The 25,175-nt window shown below is 39.4% G+C and overlaps 1 protein-coding gene across 1 annotated transcript in view; it reads right to left on the bottom strand.

Moving 5' to 3' along the window:
* Nucleotides 1-25,175, bottom strand: part of eps15l1b (epidermal growth factor receptor pathway substrate 15-like 1b) — a 54,866-nt gene that overhangs the window by 28,302 nt on the left and 1,389 nt on the right. Inside the window, exons 3-19 of the mRNA XM_073858366.1 lie at nt 25,084-25,131; nt 16,670-16,771; nt 16,355-16,420; nt 16,141-16,266; nt 16,000-16,059; nt 15,591-15,866; nt 12,420-12,580; nt 12,166-12,322; nt 10,106-10,168; nt 9,049-9,132; nt 8,835-8,909; nt 8,567-8,728; nt 7,407-7,604; nt 4,522-4,671; nt 3,884-3,998; nt 3,574-3,674; nt 334-394 (exon numbers count right to left, since the gene is read on the bottom strand). Coding sequence (XP_073714467.1) covers nt 334-394; nt 3,574-3,674; nt 3,884-3,998; nt 4,522-4,671; nt 7,407-7,604; nt 8,567-8,728; nt 8,835-8,909; nt 9,049-9,132; nt 10,106-10,168; nt 12,166-12,322; nt 12,420-12,580; nt 15,591-15,866; nt 16,000-16,059; nt 16,141-16,266; nt 16,355-16,420; nt 16,670-16,771; nt 25,084-25,131 — 2,005 coding nt within the window. The remainder of the gene's footprint in view (nt 1-333; nt 395-3,573; nt 3,675-3,883; nt 3,999-4,521; nt 4,672-7,406; nt 7,605-8,566; nt 8,729-8,834; nt 8,910-9,048; nt 9,133-10,105; nt 10,169-12,165; nt 12,323-12,419; nt 12,581-15,590; nt 15,867-15,999; nt 16,060-16,140; nt 16,267-16,354; nt 16,421-16,669; nt 16,772-25,083; nt 25,132-25,175) is intronic.

Here is a 25,175-nt window from a genome sequence, read left to right as displayed (position 1 = left end):
AATGAGATTGCAAGTTAAGCCAGTAGGGGGAGCCAAATAGGTGCAAAACCACTTGTTTAAAATCCCCCACCCTAATAGAGCTATCTGAGAGAGGTTTTTAGGTAGCTTCTAAGGCATTACAGACCCAAACAAAAAATTTTTTGTCTATATGTCACATCACAGAACAAGGATAAATACTCTGTTCAATCATTCTATGTCACCTTTAATATGTTTTGTTTAATTTAAGTATTAGGATTGTAATATGTCATGAGTTTTCTTTGGGGGCGGTGCACCCTACACAAGAGGGGTGCATGCTGAAAAGTGAGAACAGAACCAACCCAACAAACATCATACCTGAGTCTTTAGGTTTGGGACTCGTAGACGTCTGGCTGGGTCTTCTTCTGAAAGAGATGGCCTGTGAGGGATAGAGAAAGTGTGAGAAAGAATGAGATAAACAAACAACCACATTCTCTCAGGGTATCAGGGGAATGACAGAGTAAGAGTAACTCCTGAAGTATTTCCCTATGTACAGCGAGACTCAAACCACACCGCCACCCAAAACATCAGTTCACATGTGGCCACACGGAAGAAGTTCTCTTGAGAAAAAGTTACTCAGGCACTTCAGTTTAATTTACGGTTTTAAGTTGAAATGCAACTATAATTTGAAAAGCTGAAGTTGGATCCACAACCAAACTGACAGAAACATAATTTGTGATCTGATTTGTAATTCACCATTTTCGGCATAAAATCATCCTACATAATATAGAAAACCTTCTGTCAATATACATGTCATATAATTAAAACAATATCATCAAAAAGTTGATTTATTTCACTAATTCGATTCAAAAAGTGAAACTTGTATATTATATTATATTTATTCATTACACACAGACTGATATATTTCAAATGATTATTACTTTTAATTTTGATGATTATAACTGACAACTAAGGAAAATCCCAAATTCAGTATCTCAGAAAATTAGAATATTGTGAAAAGGTTCAACATGGAAGACACCTGGTGCCACACTCTAATCAGCTTATTAACTCAAAACACTTGCAAAGGCCTTTAAAGTCGCAATGAAATTGAAATGAAAAACAATATATATATTTTTTTAATATTGTGGTATTATTAACAAATGACTTTAATCAAAAATGCATATCTCCAACCCTCCTCAAAACGATCTCTCTTCACTTCCGGTCATATGGTATGGCAGGTGATTGGGGTCCGGGAGAAGATCGCAGCGATTAGCAATTAGCAATTAGCAACACGACCCAACTTCAAACGATCCAATCAGATCTCGATAGACAGATTCAAATCCAGCCCTGCCTTATTTCATTCCAGAAGCCGTTTCATTCGGATATACGTCACCACGGGGAAAATAAGGCAGTCGCTACTTCTGTTTCATGGCGACTTTAAATGGTCTCTCGGTCTAGTTCTGTAGGCTACACAATCATGGGGAAGACTGCTGACTTGACAGTTGTCCAAAAGACGACCACTGACACTTTGCACAAGGAGGGCAAGACACAAAAGGTCATTGCAAAAGAGACTGGCTGTTCACAGAGCTCTGTGTCCAAGCACATTAATACAGAGGCGAAGGGAAGGAAAAGATGTGGTCGAAAAAAGTGTACAAGCAACATTTTAAAAAGAGTGGACTGCAGCTGAAGGCAGTGCTTTAAGAACCACTACGCACAGACGTATGCAAGACATGGGTTTCAGCTGTCGCATTCCTTGCGCCTAGCCACTCTTGAACAACAGCGTCTCGTTCAAAGTTATGTTCTCTGATGAAAGTCAATTTTGCATTTCCTTTGGAAATCAGGGTCTCAGTGTCCGGAGGAAGAGAGGAGAATCATACAATCCACGTTGCTTGAGGTCTAGTGTAAAGTTTCCACAGTCATGCTTTTGGGTGCCATGTTATCTGCTGGTGTTGGTCCACTGTGTTTCTGAGGTCCAAGGTCAACGCAGCCGTATACCAGGAAGTTTTACAGCACTTCATGCTTCCTGCTGCTGACCAACTTTAAGGAGATACAGATTTCATTTTCAAACCGGACTTGGCACCTGCACACAGTGCCAAAGCTACCAGTACCTGGTTTAAAGACCATGATATCCCTGAATTGGTAGGCAAACTCGCCTGACCTTAACCCCATAGAAAATCTATGGGGTATTGTGAAGAGGAAGATGTGATATGCCAGACATCCTGCCAACAATGCAGAAGATCTGAAGGCCACTATCAGAGCAATCTGGGCTCTCATAACATCTGAGCAGTGCCACAGACTGATCGACTCCATGACACAACACATTGCAGTAATTCAGGCAAAAGGATCCCCAACTATTGAGTGCTTAGCCTGTACATGCTCATACTTTTCATATTCATACTTTTCAGTTGGCCAAGATTTCTTAAAAACCTTTTATTGTATTGGTCTTAAGTAATGTTCTAATTTTCTGAGATACTGATTTTGGGATTTTCCTTAGTTGTCACTTATAATCATCAAAAGTTAAAAGTAATAAACATTTGAAATATATCAGTCTGTGTATAATAAATGCATATAATATACAAGTTTCACTTTTTGAATGGAATTAGGGAAATAAATCAACTTTTTGATGATATTCTAATTGTTAGGACCAGGAGATGTATAACTGGTTGATTCTCACGAAAACTTGGTTTTAAAAATGTCAAGCATGAAAATGTAAAAATTGCTTAAATTCACTTTTTTTCGCACCAGACATTGAAAAACAAAGTCTGGAGTAAATGGGAACATTAATTTAAAAACTTTTACTTATCATTTAACACTTTTTGTAACATAATTAAAAAAATTAGTCTTCAAAAATCTCATTACCGCAACAGTCAGAAAACATCAACACTGACATATTTTCAAAATGACATGACAAACCTGAAAGAACATAATTTGGAGATTCTGCGCATGCATTTAAAATCAAAGTATTATGCTTCTATTAATTAAATTAACATTTAATAAGCATCTGTTGCGGTAATGATAATCAAAATGTCGTGTAAGCATTCTGACAAGACAATATTTCAAATTAACTGTAAAAACATAATCTTACCTGGTAGCCATCTTGAAGTAACTGGTCCATGTGCTTGGTCACTCAAAATCAAACTTTATTAAAATTCTGTATGTGTGCTTAAACTGTTCTCAAAAAGTGTTGCGGAGGATGAGAACATCAGGCATGGACACATCATTTTCCTAATTTTTCTTCATTATTATTATACATGAATATTCAGTAAATATTTTTTCTGTCATCTAAAGTAGTCTAGCAAAACATCCATTTATTTTTTTTCTTAATATTTTTGTGTTAATTTGATTAAATTACAACATAACGCATGTTCAAACACAGCCGGACACATTGCGGTAATGAGAATTTCAGCAGAAAATGAGATAAAATTTACAATGATAAATTCTTATGTTGAAATCACACATTGTGCAAGGTAGAACACAGTATTGTGTTAATTCTGATGCTTTTTAATGTTACTATATTACACATTTTAAAGATAAAATTATTAGTGCCGTGGTGTTTCAATGGTTTCGTGAGAATCACCCAACTATAACACATCCTGTAGATTTCTGAATGTTTATTACCTTAACGTTGCTGGAGGAATTTTCACCAAATGGATCCGAGTTAGCAAACGGATCGCTGAATGGGTCACTTTGCTGAAACGGATCTCCTCCAAATGGATCAGCTAGAAAATAAAAAAAAATAAAGGTAATCAATATTTCGAAGTCATTACTTATACAGCAGCACATTAATAATAAAAAAAATAAAATAACTAGAATAAAATGTATTAATAAACACAGTTCACAAGTACACACAGCTGGATAGTTTGTATCAATTTCACATGAATTAAATGCAGGGACTGGGGCACAGATCTCCTAGTCATTAAAAGCCCACCTTTATTGAAAGGGTCACTTTTGAAGGGGTCTTCACTTTGAAACGGGTCTGCGTTGAGGCCTTTAGAGCTGCTGCTGTTAAACATGGCCATCCTGGACTTAACCAAAGACGACTCCTGAAACACACACAGCATTCAGCTCATGTTTGCTCTGCTCTTCTGAGTGCTGGGAAAATATTATCACTGTAATGAGAACGAGGAGGGCAACGTAAAGCTCTACGGGTCGACGGGCCGCATCCTCATTTCCTGTGCTGGGGCAACGGGACCTTCTGATGTCAGAGGTGAGTCTTTCGAGGAAAAAGTGAGCTGTTTGACAGTAAGCCAGTGTGTGTGGTGTAATTACCATCACGATAACAAATGTTAAGTCACCCTCACGTCAATGTTACGTGATGTTTTTTCTTAACCCGTCAATGGATGACTGAGCAAAAGAAAATTTAATAGCCAATAAACCTGGATTAGGGAACTTTCAAATGTAAAAAAGTATGAAATACTTATTTAATTTTGATGGAAAGTCTAAAACGTATTAATAGTGCATGCATGCACATAGTTTGATTTTATGGACTTGAGTTTCATAGTCATCTCTTTAAATCAGAAAAACTTGAATTGTTAAATCACACTACAGTACTTTTTAAAAACCCACCGGGACATCTGTGCTGGGGCTCTCGTCGCCAATAAGTCGGTCCAGCTCGGCCAGGCTTGTCATGCTATCATTCAGGGCTTTGCTGTAGCGCTCGATGGTTTCATTGAGTTCTCGTTGTGCGATCTGTATGTCACTGAGGTCAGTGCGCGTCTGTAGGAACAAGGTCACGATACAAACATCACTATACATGTTTTTAATGCATAGTAATATATCATGTAAATTAACAGATCAGTGTTTCTGTGATCTATAATGTTTATAACAGGAATAAATGTACTATACAAAATGCCATATGGGTGATTCTGGCGAAATTAGACTTATGAGGTGTCATGAAACAATTTGATAAAAAAAGTAAATGCAAAGTAAGAGTATCAAAATAAAAAGCAAACAGTTACAAACATCTCCTCACGTACTATTTTGCACATGATTTCAAATGACATCATACGAACCAATTTAGTTTTTTTCCACATTTTTCATTACCGCAATGTGTCCATGACTGGATTTTGACATGGAAATATTTATAATTAAAAAATCTAAAAAGATAAAAATCTTCAGTGCATGTTATACTATAAACATTCACAGTAAAGAAACATGTGGTATTTGGTGATCATTGGTAAATGTAAAGACAATAATAAGAAATATGAATGTGTACAAGAAAAATGTTCTCATCCTCCGCAACAATTTTCAATCATTGTTTAAGCCCTCAAGGAACTAACATTTTCAAAAAAAAAATTGTTGGAAGGGACATAATTGACTGTGACACTCAAGATGGCTACCAGGTAAACAGTTCTTTTTTCTCTCCAGATAAAAGTTGAAATTTTGCTTGTTATAGTATCTAGACAACTTTTTAGTTCTCATTACCGAACCACGAGTTTGTAAATGCATATATTTATTGTAATATCATGTTGCGGTAATGATATTTTTTATAATGATAATCTAAAAAATGTAAATAATTCTATAGGAAATATTTTTTAAATCCTCTAAAAATAATGGTTATAGTAAGTTCAGACACTCCTAAATGTGCAAAAAAAATGACTTCAATGTCTTTTTATAAAAATCTGATGCTGGACACCTTTTAAGTCTGGATTTCGTGAGAATCACCCATATATCTAATATATATGTACTTTTTGGGGGTTAACGGTATACATTCTGAATAATAAACGGCTAAAGAGTTGTAATTCTCATGCTAAACAAAGGCACAGTGTTAAAAAAGCAGTTGAGCGTAGTGTTGGGCGATTTGCCCCATTTTGAGATCTATCCTATCATCAGCCTGTGAGATCGACAAAACGCGATAGAGTCGGGGGGCCAGGGCAGTAGTTTGCACATTTATTGACTTGTTAATTTACTTATTTATGACAAGTCACTTGATTGGTGGACAAAAAGAAGCAAGAGCAACAGTGTCATAACCTCAACCTTCGTAAAACGTATGCCATTAATCCATCCGCGTCATTAAGTCCAGGTGCTCTACAAGTTCCTGCGTGCCAGGGAGTGAGAACAACAAACTCGCTGGTTTTAACACTTTGCTTGCCTAACAACCTATCTAGTGCAAGGAAATGTCAGAGCCACACATATTACAAGTTCAGGTGCTAGGAGGAGTCAATTTAGGTCCATGCGCATTCAAGTCCTTGCAAGAGTCCAAGACGCAAGCATGGAGTCCATGTGCCTGCGAGAAAGCTCCCTGGCGCAAAGTGAAGCCCACAAACGCTCTCATGCGAGGAAAGACACACAATGCGCATGTTAATGTAAAACTATGACGATGATAATAATACCCATTGCCAACTATCTTCATGAAAGCCCGCTATTAGTGGTATGTCTGACAATCGTCGATACACGATACTATCATCTATCGGCACAACCCTAGTTGAGCGTGTGATGGAGTATAACTTTGTTATATATCAAGAATCAACAATAGCACAATGAAAGAAGTTTGTTTTTGGAAGTAAGGAGAAAAAAAACTTATTTAGCTTTCCAAGTAACCCTGTTTTAAGACAACAGTGAATGCACTTTGTTTTTTTCCTGGACAGTAAGATAATTGCGAATGGGTTTATGTTTGTTACCTGCATTTCGGAGACGATTGCTTAACAAACAAGGCCCAGTTCGACACCGGATTTGCCAGTCGTTTACAACTGAATGATAGAGCGGTTCCAGCGTTAAAGGAAATTTGAGCTTATTCACCGTGTCTCCCAGAATTAGAAAAGTGCATACATACACTTTTCATCTTCGTGCGCCCCGTCTGACGCACCCACCGCTAGCCTAGCTTAGCACAAAGACTTGAAGCAAATATCCGCCAAAGTAGCAGTGCTTCACCTTCTGAGAATATAGTTCCCAGTACTTTCAGTTTTGTGCTAAGCTAGGCTAGCAGTAGGTGCCTCAGACAAAGTTACGGGACGCACAGAGATGAAAAGGGTATGTATGGACTTATCTAACTCTGGAGGATACGGTGAATAAGCTAAAATCAAAAGTCGGCGTGTTCTTTTAAAAGACCTCGTTCAGGAGTCGGAACCATAGGCAGTTTAAAATCTAATCTCAAGTGTTTTGTTTGCAATCAGCGCATAAGTGCAAATAATATAAACAACACAAACATATAGCTGTGCTGTACTCGTAGCTCTTTATTTCCTTCATACGCTTCCAAGAGTTGGACCTTTTTGTAAAAAATGGAAAGGCTGTTCTGTCTTTTATAAATCTGACCACACAAAAGACTTTTTGGACGTGAAGAATGAAATACTACTCTATAGGTACCCAAGATTGACATGAGTGCAGTGATAGTGTATTTTCTGTAGCTGGTGACTACGTGATGCCATTTTTGTGATGCTGGATGCATTTTTATAGAAACACTGAACATAACCATTTCGATTAAATCAATAGTTAACTGTGTGGTGCATGTTGACCTGGTCCACCTCGTCCTGTGATGTTTTGAGAAGTTTAAGGATGCTCTCTAATTTAGCTTTGCCAGCATGCAGACTGTCTTCCAACCGTTTCTCCTCCTGTTCCATACAGTAGAGGTCCATCTTCGTCCGGTTCACCTCCTTCTCCTGCACCTGCATATCTGACTCCTTAGATGACACCTGAGTCTGCAGTGATGAGATCTGCACAAACAAAAGCAGACTGAATCAAAATGTGTCAGGCACACCTATAAAAGTATCTCTGATCTTGTTTCAAAAACTCCTCTCAGGCTGGTGCTCCTCTTTATAGTCATTAAAGGGGACAGAGAATGAAAAACCATTTTTACCTTGTCTTTGTTGAATAATTGTAGTCTACCCACATTCACAAACATACAAAAAGTGCTAAACATGCTAAACATCTCAGTCTCATAGAAATTCCTCTTTTAGAAATGTTAGCCAGAAAACAGCCCAATCTAAAAAACTGATGCTTATGACATCACAGGCATCTAACTGCCCATCCACTTTAAAATAATTGGCTACATTTTTTGAGTGGCAGCAAAGTCAGCCAATCAGTAATGAGATTGCAAGGTAAGCCAGTAGGGGGAGCCAAATAGGTGCAAAACCACTTGTTTAAAATCCCCCACGCTAATAGAGCTATCTGAGAGAGGTTTTTAGGAAGCTTCTAAGGCATTACAGACCCAAACAAAAACATTTTTGTCTACATGTCACATCACAGAACAAGGATAAATACTCCGTTCAATCATTCTATGTCACCTTTAAAATTGCCGAACATAAAGATTATACAGTGGAGAGGTTTCTCAACCACCTTACCTAAATCCCATAGAAAATCTATGGAGAGAACTGAAGATCAAAGTTCATAAAAGAGGCTGCAGGACTTTAAATATGTCTTTACGGGATCTGTGTAAATGCACGCACAGATTCTAAAAAAATCATTGGCAGTGCGAATGAATTTAAATCAAATGCCGGACGCATTTTACGTGCATTTTCAGTAATCTGTGTGTGAAAAGGGCTTAAGTTGCTTTAAATAAAAGCATCTGTCTAATGCACAACTGTAACAGGTCACGGGAAACATCTACTTAGACAATGATATGAAGTGGTTTCAGGAAGGTCAATCGTATATCCTGGATTAAATGGGAATCTCTAACCTTGGCATTTTCTTCTTGCCATTTGTTCTTGGTGTCATCCAGCGTGCTCTCCAACTTTGCTCTCTGCTGCTCCATCTCATTAAGTCGATCCTGAGCATCAAGCTTCTGGTGCTCCAGCTCCTGAACACCAATGTTTTGCCGCTCCAAATCTCTCTGTGCCTCCTGTCAAAAACAACCATAACACCAGCCATTACATTAAATAAAGTCTATCAGGGTGACACATGACAGGATTCAACTTCATACTGTACGAATAGACCGACATCCTCACCTGGACTTCACCATTCTTCTGTCGCAGGCTGTCTTCCTTCAGTCTGATTTCATTCTCTAAAGTGCGTTTCTCACTTTGATTCAATAAAAATGAAATATTAAGTAAATATTGATATAAAAGTAAATGCAACCCGTAGTGAAATAAAAGCAAGTGGTTTAAGTTAAGTGCATTATATCGTGTCAACAAAGCTCCATCAAACTCTCTCTCTTTCACTCTGCAGCTTTGAGATCTCTTGTTGGATGTCATCGATATCCTTGATTCCTGTCAGCTCTATTAACCCAACAGAACTGCTGCTGTCCTGGAAAAATACCACATTGTGTCAGAGATGATTCAACTAAGAAAATCCCAACCTTTTGACTTCAAGCCCCCGATTGTCCACAACAATATTTGAAGGCCCCCAATTCACAACTTCAACCACTTTAAATAGTTTAAAGCTTGGCATAACAATAAAGCTGTATATTTATATTTATATCTATATATTTACTTAATCTTTAGTACCTACAAAATACACTGATCTAGTTGCTTTGGTTATATAAGTTCTTAATTTTTCTTAAATAATTGTAAGTCATCTTGAGGCCTCAGAAGTCTGTGGAGGCCCATGGGATTGTTAACCAAAAATGAAAATTCTGTCATTATTTAGTCACCCCCTTAAGTTGTTACAACCTGCATGAATTTTCTTGTTTTGCTGAACACAACTTAAAATATTTGTAATCAAGCAGGAAACAGAAAATATTATGGAAGTCAATGGTGCTCAAAAATATGGTTACAAACAGTGCTCAAAATATCATAATAACAGAACAAATAAATTAATACACGTGTGTAAGATCTTGAGAGTGAGTAAATTACATAACTTTCATTTTTAAGTGAACTATCAAGCACCTATCTAGATGCATTTAACTATGTAATGTCCCTCTATGGACACTAGGGGGCGACATTACTACCTGGCAAGTGGCAACCTGAAATCAATGTATAATATTTATCTATTTAATAGATTTTCTGTCTCAAACTGTGCATTTTAAAGACAACAATATTATTATAATCCTATCAAACTGTAAAAATTTTGCTTCTGAAATGGCTTTTCTTTAGTGATGACATCAAGTCCTGAACTACATCATTTCACACTGAATATTTAAAAAAAACATATGTAGCTCTTTATAAGTTAAATGAGTTGTCAGTCCAGATTTTATCAAAAGAAAATAACTAATCAAACTATTTTTAAAGAAGTTCATGCAGGATCTAAATCAAAAAAGATACTTTCCACAATCTCTTACCCTGTTCAGATTGGTAAAAGAACCCAATTCAGATCCGACTGATGATGTGAATCCAGACAGTGCCTAAAGCAGACCAGAGAAGAGAGAAAAAAACAGAGTTTAAGCAGAGAAATATTACCAAGGCGAGGAAAGAATAAAGATCAATGTCACAAAAATGTAGGAAGTAATAACTCAATGCAAAAAAGCAAGTGGGTTACAGTATTAACAACACAGTGATGAACTGAATACTCAAACATGATATTTTTTCGACGCTTAAAGGGATAGTTCACCCAAAAATGAAAATACTGTCATCATTTACTCACTCTTATGTTGTTACAAATCTATATAAACATCTCTAATGAACACAAAGGAAGATATTTGTGAGAAATGTTTGTAACCAAAACGTTTGTGGACCCCATTTACTTCCATAGTATTCTTTTTCCCTACTATGGAAGTGAATGGGGTATACAAACAGTCTGGTTACAAACATTTCTAAAAATATCTTCCTTTGTGTTCATCAGAACAAAAAAAATTATGTGGGTTTATGTGAGTGAGTAAATGATGACAGAATTTTCATTTTTATGTGAACTAGCCCTTTAACTGCTTATAGTTACTAAACTATAGCCACAGCGCCCACTGAAAGACCCTGTGTACACCTGCTACTAACATCCATGTCCATTAAAGGGCACCTATAATGACAATTTTTACAAGATATAATATTAAGTCTCAGGTGTGACCAGAATGTGTCTGTGACATTTTGGCTTAAAACCCCCCCAAAAAAAAAATTATTATAGCATGTCAAAAATGCCCCTATTTGGGTGGGAGCAAAAACCCGCTGTTTTCGTGTCTGTGCCTTTTAAGGACAAGTTTGGTATTTTACACTTAAAGCCCTGTTTTCAGATTGTTTATGATGAAATAGAACGATTTTGACTGAAATTTGGACATATGATGCTGCCCCGAGAATTTTCGGGTGTTTGTTGTTTCACCTCCCACCTCTACAATGTGTGTAGGTGCACAGGAACAATCCTTCCTAAAATGCATTAAACTTTCGCTCACAAAGACATGAAACTCACCGAGCGGCCAGGGGCGCTCACCGGTATGCCCACACACAAATCGCCGCAAAAGATGATTTCCAACAGGTGTTTTAGCATTGGTTGTAAACTTGTGGACCTATTTTTCTAAACACCTCACACCCGTATATTCTTCCGCTGAGAGCTTGAATAATAGACACTCCAGCCCAGTTGTTGGAGATAATCCACCTTTGCCAATTGTAAGAATACAAACAACGTCCCGTACGAGGAGTAATACCGTACCTCACAGCACATCTAATACAAGTCAATGGATTTGGACAAAAACTACGATAAAACCTGTTGGAATGCGTCTTTTGCAGCGATTTTGGTGTGAGCAGATCAGTGAACACCCCTGACCACTCGGTGAGTTTCACGTCTTTGTAAACGAAAGTTTAATGCATTTTAGGAAGGATTCCTGTGCACCTATGCAGCCATTATAGAGGTGGGGTGAAACAAGAAACACCCGAAAATTCTCGGGCCAGCATAATATGTCCAAATTTCAGTCAAAACCGTTCTATTTCATCATAAACAATCTGAAAACAGGGCTTTAAGTGTAAAATACCGAACTTGTCCTTTAAATGCAAATGAGATACAGTTCCTCACTCCCTTATCAACAGAAAATGAGCGCTATCAGTTTAAATAAATGTGATTCCTGTAAATAAAGTTTGAGGCAACAGTATCTCACTATTGAGATATGGCAGTGTACAACTCGCTGAGGGCTGAAACTATGGTATTGAAGGATTGTCAGTCAGTTACTGTGGGCGGGGCTTTATCAATGTGATGTCACATTAACAAGAGAATCAAAACAGCATGGTTCTTTGGTTTAAAAATAATAAATAAAAAAAGAGTGGGTGGATTTTTTTCATAGTAGGGTGGTTGTGTTCACACAATGCCAATACACATCTGTCATAATAGGTGCTCTTTAATTCAGTCACAAGTCATCGAGCACTTTCTGACACCCATACATTTCCGATTAGATTTCTGTATGTGTTTTGTGTCTCGTTCACTCACAGGTGTGCTTGCAGCGCCTCGTTCTGAAGGTGGGATCATATCAGGGGTCAGACTCTGTGGAGGATCGACTCCCTTCACCTTCTCTTGTATGAGAAACATGGCTAGACAGAACTGCTCTTTGGTGAGTTTGCCTGTACTCTTAGTGTCAGCCAGAGACCTGCACACACACAACAGGCCATGTGATCCATTTAAGACAACTTAGTAAATATAATTATTTTCATCTTAAATCTAGTTACGGACTGCTGGTGTCTCACCATATATGCGCCAGGACGCTCTGTGGCAGGCCGGAGTTAATGAAGATATCCTTCACTTCACCTCCTCCAACACGGCCATCAAAATCGGAGTCTGCCAGTTCAAAGATTTCTTCATATTGATCTCTGTCCTCCGCTGGCACCACCCAGTGCTCAGAAGAGACCTGCAACACACACATCTGCTATAAAGGGACACTCAACTTTTTTTGAAAATATGCTTATTTTCCAGCTCCCCTTGAGTTAAACATTTGATTTTTACCGTTTTGGAATCCATTCAGTTGATCTCCGGGTCTGGCCCTAGCACTTTTAGCATAGCTTAGCATAATCCATTGAATCTGATTAGACCATTAACATCGCGCTAAAAATAACTGAAGAGTTCGGATATTTTTCCTATTTAAAACTTGACTCTTCTGTAGTTACTTTGTGTGCTAAGACAGACGAAAAATTAAAATTTGTGACTTTCTAGGCAGATATGTCTAGGAACTATACTCTCATTCTGGCGTAATAATCAATGACTTTGCTGCTGTAACATGGCTGCAAGAGGCGCAATGATATTACTCAGCAGCCGAAAATAGTCCCCTTAGTAACTTTCAAAAGCAGGGGACTATTTTGGGGCACTGCGTAATATCATTGTGCCTGCTGCATATCTGCCTAGAAAATCGCAACTTTTAATTTTCCGTCTGTCTTAGCACAATGTAACTACAGAAGAGTCAAGTTTTAAATAGGAAAAATATCGAAACTCTTTGGTTATTATTTATAGAAGCGATGCTAATGGTCTAATCAGATTCAATGGATTGTGCTAAGCTATGCTAAAAGTGGTAGCACCAGACCCGAAGATCGGCTGAATGAATTCCAAAACTCTAGTGGAGCTGGAAAATGAGTATATTTTCAATAAAAGTGAAGTGTCTAATGACAAGTTGGCACAGTTTTAATTTTTTTATGTGCAAAATTCCCAATTTCTCGAAAAAGCAATATCACAATCTAACAAAAACCCACTTATGAGTATGGAATTGGGATGGGACAATTACCGGTTTCCGATTAACCACGATAAAATGTCCTGATGGTTAGAATTATCGTTTAAAATGTAATCATCATTATAACCGTGTTTAATTACCGTGATTTTGAAAACTTGCAGTAAATCCTGTCCAGCCAGAATCAGTTTGACGCAGACGCGCACATGCAACACAGTTTTTTAAACAAGAAGGCATTTAAGGGATAATGTATTGTATTCATTCACGATAAACTTATTAAAGAGATTATTTTTATTTTTTACCACAGAAATAATTTCAGGGACATGAAATATTAAATTGTGATTTTCAAAAATAAAACTTGTTCAAATGTATCAGTGTGTATCAGTTCTTTTTGAACATTTCCATCTTATTTTAACAAAACCACAATAATATTTAGGGATGCTCCGACCGATCGGCCGATAATGCTTGCTATGCTTCTCAATGAATTACGGCGATATGCCTCTACATCCAAAAGCCAGGGGGCGCACTCGTGCAGAAACTCAAAATGCGCGTAGACGAAGAACAATACACACACAGCTCCAGTAAATGTATTAAGGATATATTAATATTTCTGTTATTAAAACCTTTTCAGGTATTTTCATGATAATAAAGAATACGTTTAATAATTATGTTCGCTTTTCAAATGCATGTTATAAACGACTCAACCTAACAGTGATTTTAGATCGATAGGGACTTACTGATCAAAAGCCGTATTACATGAAATAGCTGTGAATTAGAGATGTGCGGTTGGCGGTTACAGCCGCGGACTCCGCGGATAAACCGCGGATCGGGCAGATGACGTGACGAAAAATAATATTTTAATTAAATTCGGGCGGGTGGCGGATCGACTGCTTGTTATTAGCTGTGTCCTTCTAAGCATGCGACCTTAAAAGGTGAGCACTCTGTCTTTCAAGGTGGCAGGCTCAGAAGTTCGCGAAGAGAACTGAAATGAGACGGTCGAGCCTTCTGAGGACCCATAATTTGCGTCACCTGTTGCACGCGCCCCCAGTAGCGCCCACCGCGCCTGTCAGCAATAAACAGCGGAGACATTTCTGACTTATGTATATGTAATCAGAAAATAATTAATATTAATAAGATATTAATTTATTTTAGAAAATATGACACATTGATGTAGATTAAACTATTCAACAGTATATCAAATAATCAACCTTAAAAATATATGCAACATAAACCGAATAATATTAACACAAAATATAACTTATAATACTAAAACAGTGACAAGAAAAAGTTTTCTAATACACTTTTGTTTAATAAAGGTTTTAATTGTTTGGGATAGCCTCGGCTGTTAAGGATCCATTCGTTCTATCATTAACAGCGCGGAGAAATGAGGACACATTTTGACACAGCTCTTATCAACGCCGTTGAAGGAGGTACGTGGCAAACTCAAAAAATGAGAATTAAAAACAAAGGAAATAGAAGGTCAGAAAAGGGTTGCCTGGAATAAGTTTTACAAAGTGGTAAATCAGGATGACACCAGTGCAGACTATGTCATTTGTGCGTTTAATTTAGGCTATTTATTTATTTATTTTTGTCCCATGTGCGCTGATCGGAGACTGAGTTCACTGCAGATATTCTAGAGCTTTCTAGTCTCGCGGCTGTCATCAGCAGGGCTGTCATCAGCAGGGCTGTCATCAGCAGCGCCTTGCATCGCCCAGTCAGCGGATGGCGGCCGGGTGCGGTTTTGAAAACTGGTCAGAAACGTTGGTGCGGATGGATGGCGGACGGATGATGAGTTTTGTGATGCGGTTGCGAAAAATAATAGCCCATCCGCGCATCTCTACTGTGAATAAGATCGGCTGTCCGATTCAGAATAGTGATCGGCCACGTATTTTTAGTGGAGATCGGCATTGATCGGAGCATCGCTAATAATATTGATAACCATGATAACTTTGGTCACTATAATCATGATATGAAATTTTCATACCGTCCCATACCTAGCTATGCAAACGAAGATTCCTATTAAAATCAGATCATGTAATTTGTAGTTAACTCTAATAAGGACTACGTGGAACATCGCAATAAAAAACATGTAGTCATTGTGGCATCAATTCCTCCGAGGAATCTCGTCAGACTCGTATCCTGACTTTTACATCAGGATGTGCAGGTTTTAACCCGACTGTCTGCATTGCACTCTGCTACGCACCTGTGATTGTATTTGTGACTGCAGTGGTGGAGTTGCAGTGGACCTCCTGAATGAGTTTGATGGAGAGAGACTTGAGCTGCTGCCTAGGGAACTCCGAGAGAGGGGAGTTGTGGGCCGCAGGCTCTCTTTTAGGAGGAAGGGACTGGAGGGAAGAACAGGAACTGATCCCGGGAGGCCACCTGGAATTTTCTTCCGCTTGGATGGAGGGATAAGGGAGGGGGGAAGAGCGGATGGCATGGGTTCCTTCTCTCTGGCTGCATATACCAGGTGCATCGCCTGAGAAGAAGATGTTGTCAGATCTTAAAACAAACATCAGTTATTACTGTGCCTAAATGAATTCACGTCACAACTACCCAGAGCCCAGACTGGATAAATAGATGTTTTTTTTTTTATTTAACATAATGCTCACCACTGCAAACTCGTCTTTATCCAAGTGTCCATTTCTGTCAATATCACTAAGGTCCCAAATCTGTCAAATGAAATGACGTGTTCAATGTCAAGTCAATTTAAAATACATTACTAAATAGCATTGCAAAATAAAAATGCTTACCTTTCCAAGCACATCGAGAGGCAGATTTGAGTTCATGAGGACTGGTTTAACTTTATCCCCTGCCAACAGCCCACCAACTGGAGAGAGGCTCTCAAATATCCCATCATACTTCGCTTTATCTTCCAACTAGTGAAGCCAAGGACCATTTGAAATATTGAAACATGTTTCTTGTATTGCGTTTATCTTTTGAAATGGTTTTAATCCAGTTCTGTACCTTTACTGCCCAGCTAGAGTCACCAACAGATGACGTGATGTTCAGAGAAGGGCTGCCAGTTTCTCTCTAAGCAACACACAAACCCATTTATCATAACATGTACATGTATATCTTTCATACAAAGTGATTTACAAAATGCAGAACAATACAACACAAGAAATGCCAATATGTCCATGTGTAAACATCAGCGCAACACCATTCAGCTAGTTGACAGTGATGGATAAAATGCACAGGTGTGTTGTTTACAAAGCATCTTTTATCTTATATGACACATTCAGATGCTTGAATTGTTCTTTATGTATTGTTGATACTCACAAAAGTAGGAACAGGTGGTGAGATGTTCCTGTTCAAACTGTTCAGATTCACTTCACTTCCACCTTGAGCTGATGCCACCAGCCTCAAAGCATTAAAGAAACCCTTAAATAAAGAAAGAGAAAGAGAGAGAGAGAGAGAGAGAGACCAGTTTGTTAAACCACTCAAAATGCCACTTAGACCGATCAAATAAATCACTTAACACAATATTAAAAAGGCATAATAGAGAAAAATGGGTGGTTTGTAAACTTGTAGTCTCAGTCTTACAGATGTGCTGACTAAAATATGCTATTCAAATTCAATTATAAATAGATAGATAGATAGATAGATAGATAGATAGATAGATAGATAGATAGATAGATAGATAGATAGATAGATAGATAGATAGATAGATAGATAGATAGATAGATAGATAGATAGATAGATAGATAGATAGATAGATAGATAGATAGATAGATAGATAGATAGATAGATAGATAGATAGATAGATAGATAGATAGATAGATAGATAGATAGATAGATAGATAGATAGATAGATAGATAGATAGATAGATAGATAGATAGATAGATAGATAGATAGATAGATAGATAGATAGATAGATAGATAGATAGATAGATAGATAGATAGATAGATAGATAGATAGATAGATAGATAGATAGATACAGTACCGTGGGCAGCATACCGGGGTACTACCGTATCGTAAATTTTTAAATACCGTTACATCCCTAATAGATATGATAAATAGATAGGTCGAAAAAGGTAGAAAGACAGGTCGGTGCGGTAGACGGATAGACAGGTCGGTGCGGTAGACGGATAGACAGGTCGGTGCGGTAGACGGATAGACAGGTCGGTGCGGTAGACGGATAGACAGGTCGGTGCGGTAGACGGATAGACAGGTCGGTGCGGTAGACGGGTCGGTGCGGTAGACGGATAGACGGGTCGGTGCGGTAGACGGATAGACGGGTCGGTGCGGTAGACGGATAGACGGGTCGGTGCGGTAGATAGACAGGTCGGTGGGATACATAGACAGACAGACAGATAGATAGGTTGATACGGTAGATTGATAGATAGGGCGACATGGTAGACGGATAAATAGGTCGATACGGTAGATGGATGGATAGATAGGTCGATACGGTAGATGGATGGATAGATAGGTCGATACGGTAGATGGATGGATAGATAGGTCGATACGGTAGATGGATGGATAGATAGGTCGATACGGTAGATGGATGGATAGGCCGATACGACAGATAGATGGATAGATAGGTCGATATGGTAGATGGATAGATAGGTCGATATGGTAGATGGATAGATAGGTCGATATGGTAGATGGATAGATAGGTCGGTACGGTAGATGGATAGATAGGTCAATACGGTAGATGGATAGATAGGTCAATACGGTAGATGGATAGATAGGTCAATACGGTAGATGGATAGATAGGTCGATACAACAAATAGATGGATAGATAGGTCGATACAACAGATAGATGGATAGATAGGTCGATACAACAGATAGATGGATAGATAGGTCGATACAACAGATAGATGGATAGATAGGTCGATACGGTAGATGGATAGATAGGCCGATACAACAGATAGATAGGTTGATACGGTAGATGGGTAGACAGGTCGATACGGTAGATTGATAGATAGGTCGGTACGGTAGACAGATATGCTGGTATGGTAGATAGATAGGTTGATACGGTAGATAGATGGATAGACAGGTCGATACGGTAGACATATATGCTGGTAGGGTAGATAGATATGTCGATACGGTAGATGGATAGATATGTCGATACAGTAGATGGATAGTAGGGATGCACCGATACCACTTTTTCTATCTCCGATCCGATACCCGAATTCTGAGTATCGGCCGATTCCGATATCTGCTGATCCGATACTACTGTATTTTTCTTGACCAATTTAAATTACACACAGACACAGACAGAAAGACACACACGCACACACTATATATATATAAATGTGTATAGTGCTTTCTGCTAAATCTAGCATAATATAATTATATTATATATAATTATAATTTTAAAGTAAAAACCAATAATTTAAAATGATTTACAAGTTACAAGAACATTAGTAATTATTAACCATGGCAGTGTTTAGGAGAAAATAAAATAGGCACGTTTGATCAAATAAGTATGCTAAATACATTTTCCTTAATTGCGCAAAAAGTCACAGTAAAAAAGCTTTAGTGTGCAGATGGTTATTTTGAGAATTATGCGCTTAACCGGACCTTTTATGCACATTTCGGGTACAGAATTGATGCACCTAAATCCTATTTAGTGCGCAATACTGTGCTTCCTGGGTGCAGCATTGATGCTCTAGAAGCATCCTCACATGGGAATCCTCGCTCCGCAATGGAAAGTTACGTTCATAACTATTAAAACACAAAGAGATTAGATGCATCGTGTGCTCAGCACATACTGAATTGCATCCATCCAACAGCTTTCTGAGACTTTATAAAATAAGATCTTTAAAACAGCCTACAGTTATTGAGTGTTCATGTGTTGAATGACGCGTTTCATCCATCCGCTTCACCTGTGAATTAACTCAGCACAGTGAATTGCATCCATCCAACAGCTTACTGAGACTTTATAAAATCAGATCTTTAATAAAGCCTAACGTTACAGTTATTGTGTGTGTGCGTGTGTTGAATGACGCGTTTTCATCCGTCCGCTTCTCATCAGTGGATTAACTCAGTTTGCAAGTAAGTTACAGTGTTTCTGTGAACATTAATATCTTTAAATGTGCGGTTGTTCCTTCACATGAAGCTACTGAGTGTAAGATGACTTTGATTATAGTGCATAAAAAAGTTTATGTTGCTTTTATAATACTTTGTCGTTTTAATCGCTTGTCAGTGACACCATGGGTAACGTGCAGTATCGGAATTGGATCAGTCTAGGGCTGCAGCTATCGATTCTTTTTGTAATCGATTAATCTAGCACTGAATCGATTGATTAATCGAGTAATCGGATAAAATTTTGTGTGTGTTTTTAAACAACCAAAACAAATAATGCATCACGAAAATGACTTGGCTGTAAAATGTTCAAGCATTTGGCTTTTATTTCTTAAAAAAACAGAGGTATTTGGCTCCAAACAATAAGCCTATTTATTTCAATTTTACCCATTTATTGTTTATAAGTGCCAGTGCCAACAATTTAACACTTTCATTTATTAATATGCACAACAGGTTTCATGCTGTAATCTAGCCCTGACATCAAAGTAAATATCTGGTTTATGTACATTTCTACACCTGCAGCATTTACCATTAGGCTACTAACATATAATATATCATTTCTGGGGTGACCCTTTTTGCTATGGTAACAACCTGTGTGTGTCCGCGCACGTGACACCTGTGTTTGTATGTGTGCACGCGTTCTTCTGTGCATGAGGAAGAAGATACCCCAGTCAGACCAGTTGCTTCATTGCAATAGAACGCTGCATTTGGTTTGCATCACTTGCATTGCGGTGCATTTTAGGTTAAGAATCCGTTTGAAAAATCACAACATCACGTCCCGGTGAATACAGTGAATGCATGCTGAAATTATTGTTGCGTGGCTACATAAAAGTTTAAGCATATGTGATGCATTGCGCGATCGGTCTGACTCGCGTGAGAGAGAATAACTTATGCTAAACTCCAATAAGACAAACATTATTATTATTGAACAAAATATGTCAGATTACAAGTTGCCCATATATGATTGCACTGTGGTGCCGTTTTTTGGTACACACACCTGTAAAGTGCATGCGTGTGTGAAGGGGTTCTATTTAAAGCTATATACTCTCCTGCTATTGAATGTTAATACGTTTACTACTTAAAAACATAAACGCTAAACATCATATCTAGTCAAACCGCATAACGACATCGCTACAAATACAGTAGCTACAAATACAGTTGTTTCAGAGACGCTTGGTGTAACAGCAGTGGATGTTTTCGGTTCAGATGCTGAATGTAATGATAATGTAATGATCCCAAACTTAAGACGTTCTCTCTCTGCCGTTTATGGACATATTTACTCTCCGCCATCGCGCCAACTAAATTCAAAATGTATCACGCGCTATGATGTGCTTCCTGAACATTGAACAACGGTCCGTGTGAATCAGATCTCGGCGCGTGTAGTGCGCGTCATAGGAATTTAACGAGGCTTCGAGGCAGAATTTTTGCCTCGAGGGATTTTTTGAATCGAGTAAATCGAGTAACTCGATGAATCGTTTCAGCCCTAGATCAGTCCTGTTAGTCCGATATCCGATCCAGCAAAAAAGGCCGGATCGGCCCCGATACGATCCAGAATATCGGATCCCTAATGGACAGATAGGCCGATACGCTAGATGGACAGATAGGCCGATACGCTAGATGGACAGATAGGCCGATACGCTAGATGGACAGATAGGCCGATACGCTAGATGGACAGATAGGCCGATACGCTAGATGGACAGATAGGCCGATACGCTAGATGGACAGATAGGCCGATACGCTAGATGGACAGATAGGCCGATACGCTAGATGGACAGATAGGCCGATACGCTAGATGGACAGATAGGCCGATACGCTAGATGGACAGATAGGCCGATACGCTAGATGGACAGATAGGCCGATACGCTAGATGGACAGATAGGCCGATACGCTAGATGGACAGATAGGCCGATACGCTAGATAGATGGACAGATAGGCCGATACGCTAGATAGATGGACAGATAGGCCGATACGCTAGATAGATGGACAGATAGGCCGATACGCTAGATAGATGGACAGATAGGCCGATACGCTAGATAGATGGACAGATAGGCCGATACGCTAGATAGATGGACAGATAGGCCGATACGCTAGATAGATGGACAGATAGGCCGATACGCTAGATAGATGGACAGATAGGCCGATACGCTAGATAGATGGACAGATAGGCCGATACGCTAGATAGATGGACAGATAGGCCGATACGCTAGATAGATGGACAGATAGGCCGATACGCTAGATAGATGGACAGATAGGCCGATACGCTAGATAGATGGACAGATAGGCCGATACGCTAGATAGATGGACAGATAGGCCGATACGCTAGATAGATGGACAGATAGGCCGATACGCTAGATAGATGGACAGATAGGCCGATACGCTAGATAGATGGACAGATAGGCCGATACGCTAGATAGATGGACAGATAGGCCGATACGCTAGATAGATGGACAGATAGGCCGATACGCTAGATAGATGGACAGATAGGCCGATACGCTAGATAGATGGACAGATAGGCCGATACGCTAGATAGATGGACAGATAGGCCGATACGCTAGATAGATGGACAGATAGGCCGATACGCTAGATAGATGGACAGATAGGCCGATACGCTAGATAGATGGACAGATAGGCCGATACGCTAGATAGATGGACAGATAGGCCGATACGCTAGATAGATGGACAGATAGGCCGATACGCTAGATAGATGGACAGATAGGCCGATACGCTAGATAGATGGACAGATAGGCCGATACGCTAGATAGATGGACAGATAGGCCGATACGCTAGATAGATGGACAGATAGGCCGATACGCTAGATAGATGGACAGATAGGCCGATACGCTAGATAGATGGACAGATAGGCCGATACGCTAGATAGATGGACAGATAGGCCGATACGCTAGATAGATGGACAGATAGGCCGATACGCTAGATAGATGGACAGATAGGCCGATACGCTAGATAGATGGACAGATAGGCCGATACGCTAGATAGATGGACAGATAGGCCGATACGCTAGATAGATGGACAGATAGGCCGATACGCTAGATAGATGGACAGATAGGCCGATACGCTAGATAGATGGACAGATAGGCCGATACGCTAGATAGATGGACAGATAGGCCGATACGCTAGATAGATGGACAGATAGGCCGATACGCTAGATAGATGGACAGATAGGCCGATACGCTAGATAGATGGACAGATAGGCCGATACGCTAGATAGATGGACAGATAGGCCGATACGCTAGATAGATGGACAGATAGGCCGATACGCTAGATAGATGGACAGATAGGCCGATACGCTAGATGGACAGATAGGCCGATACGCTAGATGGACAGATAGGCCGATACGCTAGATGGACAGATAGGCCGATACGCTAGATAGATGGACAGATAGGCCGATACGCTAGATAGATGGACAGATAGGCCGATACGCTAGATAGATGGACAGATAGGCCGATACGCTAGATAGATGGACAGATAGGCCGATACGCTAGATAGATGGACAGATAGGCCGATACGACAGATAGATGGCTAGATAGGCCGATACGACAGATAGATGGCTAGATAGGCCGATACGACAGATAGATGGCTAGATAGGCCGATACGACAGATAGATGGCTAGATAGGCCGATACGACAGATAGATGGCTAGATAGGCCGATACGACAGATAGATGGCTAGATAGGCCGATACGACAGATAGATGGCTAGATAGGCCGATACGACAGACAGATGGCTAGATAGGCCGATACGACAGATAGATGGCTAGATAGGCCGATACGACAGATAGATGGCTAGATAGGCCGATACGACAGATAGATGGCTAGATAGGCCGATACGACAGATAGATGGCTAGATAGGCCGATACGACAGATAGATGGATAGATAGGACGATACGACAGATAGGTCGATACGATAGATGGATAGATAGGCCGATTCGACAGATAGATGGATAGAGATAGGACGATACGGTAGATGGATAGATAGGACGATACGGTAGATGGATAGATCAGTACGGTAGACAGATATGCTGGTATGGTAGATAGATGGGTCGATACGGTGGATAGATGGATAGATAGGTCGATACGGTAGATGGATATGTCGGTACGGTAGATGGATATATAGGTCGGTACGGTAGATGGATAGATAGGTCGGTACGGTAGACAGATATGCTGGTATGGTAGATAGATAGGTCGACACGGTGGATAGATGGATAGATAGGTCGATACGGTAGATAGACGGATAGATAGGTCGATACGGTAGATTGATAGATAGGTTGGTGCGGTAGAACAGATGTGCTGGTATGGTAGATAGACAGGTCGGTACGGTAGACAGATATGCTGGTATGGTAGATAGACAGGTTGGTACAGTAGATGGATTGATAGACAGGTCGATACTGTAGATGGATAGATAGACAGGTCGATACGGTAGATGGATAGATAGACAGGTCGATTGATGGACAGGTCGATACGGTAGATTAATAGACAGGTCGATACGGTAGACTGACCACTCGGTGAGTTACACGTCTTTGTAAACAAAAGTTTAATGCATTTTAGGAATGTTTGTTCCAGTGCACCTATGCAGCCACTGTAGAGATAGTTGGTGATACAACAAACACCCGAAAACTCTCGGGCCAGCATCACACGTCCAAATTTCAGCCAAAACCGTTCTATTTCTAGGGCCCTATAATTTCCGCGATCACGGAATCGCGGACGGAATTGCGGAATTGGCTAATTAACACGGAATCTAGTATTAACGCGGAATTTTGCGGAATTTTACATTTTTTGAATAAAAATTCATTACTGCGTGCTCATGTTGTCCTAAGTCAGATCACTATCCTGTGTATGTTTGTAAAGTTATATGCATTTCAAGCGATTGTGTATAAAATATGGATCGCGATCCGCTGGATTGATGTGTTTAAGGCACTTCTGAAGGCACCACTGCTTTGACACCTTGTTGTAGCCTCCTGCAACAACACTAAACAATGCATTGAATTGAGTTGTGTGTGTGCGCGCGCGCGCGCGTGTGCGTGTGTATGTGCGTGTGTAAATGCATATTTTATAGTCATTAAGTAATTCTGTTATCCAGTTTTTCCCCCAAATCATTTACATTTTAATCATTAACATTAAAGGCACACTCTTTTTATCACTAAAATAAAAGTAAAGGGTAAAAAATCTAATTTCCAAAAATTAAAACGGATAAAACGGAATTTGCAAAAATTAAAACGGAGAAAACGGAATTTGGGAAAAAATAAAACGGAATTTGGGAAAAAATAAAACGGATTTTATAGGGCCCTATATTTCATCATAAACAAGATAGATGGATAGACAGGCTGATACGTTAGATGGGGATAGATAGACAGGTGACACAGTAGATGGATAGATAGACAGGTCGATGCGGTAGATAGATAGATAGATAGACAGGTCGGTACGGTACCGTTAATAAAACTTCAAGAACATTGTGCTTATTTGTGTGTAAACACCCGGTAAGCACCTAAAGGCAATGTTGACAGGAACAAAACACTCTATAAGGTGGTGTTTGCATATTAAAAGGATCTTGGGTGAAACCAGTATCAGTTAGTTCTTATCTAGTAGCTATACAGAGTGAAATCAAACAGCACATTGTGTGAAATGAGACAAAGCAGCAACAGTATTTACCCGTTTATCCAGGTAACCTTTCCTCTCCGGATCTGACAAATCCCAAATCTGTTGAGAGAGAAAAGTACTAAAAATCAGTTTCTATATATTTC

Source organism: Misgurnus anguillicaudatus, chromosome 2, assembly GCF_027580225.2.
Source record: "Misgurnus anguillicaudatus chromosome 2, ASM2758022v2, whole genome shotgun sequence".
NCBI lineage: Eukaryota > Metazoa > Chordata > Actinopteri > Cypriniformes > Cobitidae > Misgurnus > Misgurnus anguillicaudatus.
Note: the sequence above shows the minus strand (reverse complement) of the source record. Positions and strands in the feature narration are given on the sequence as shown.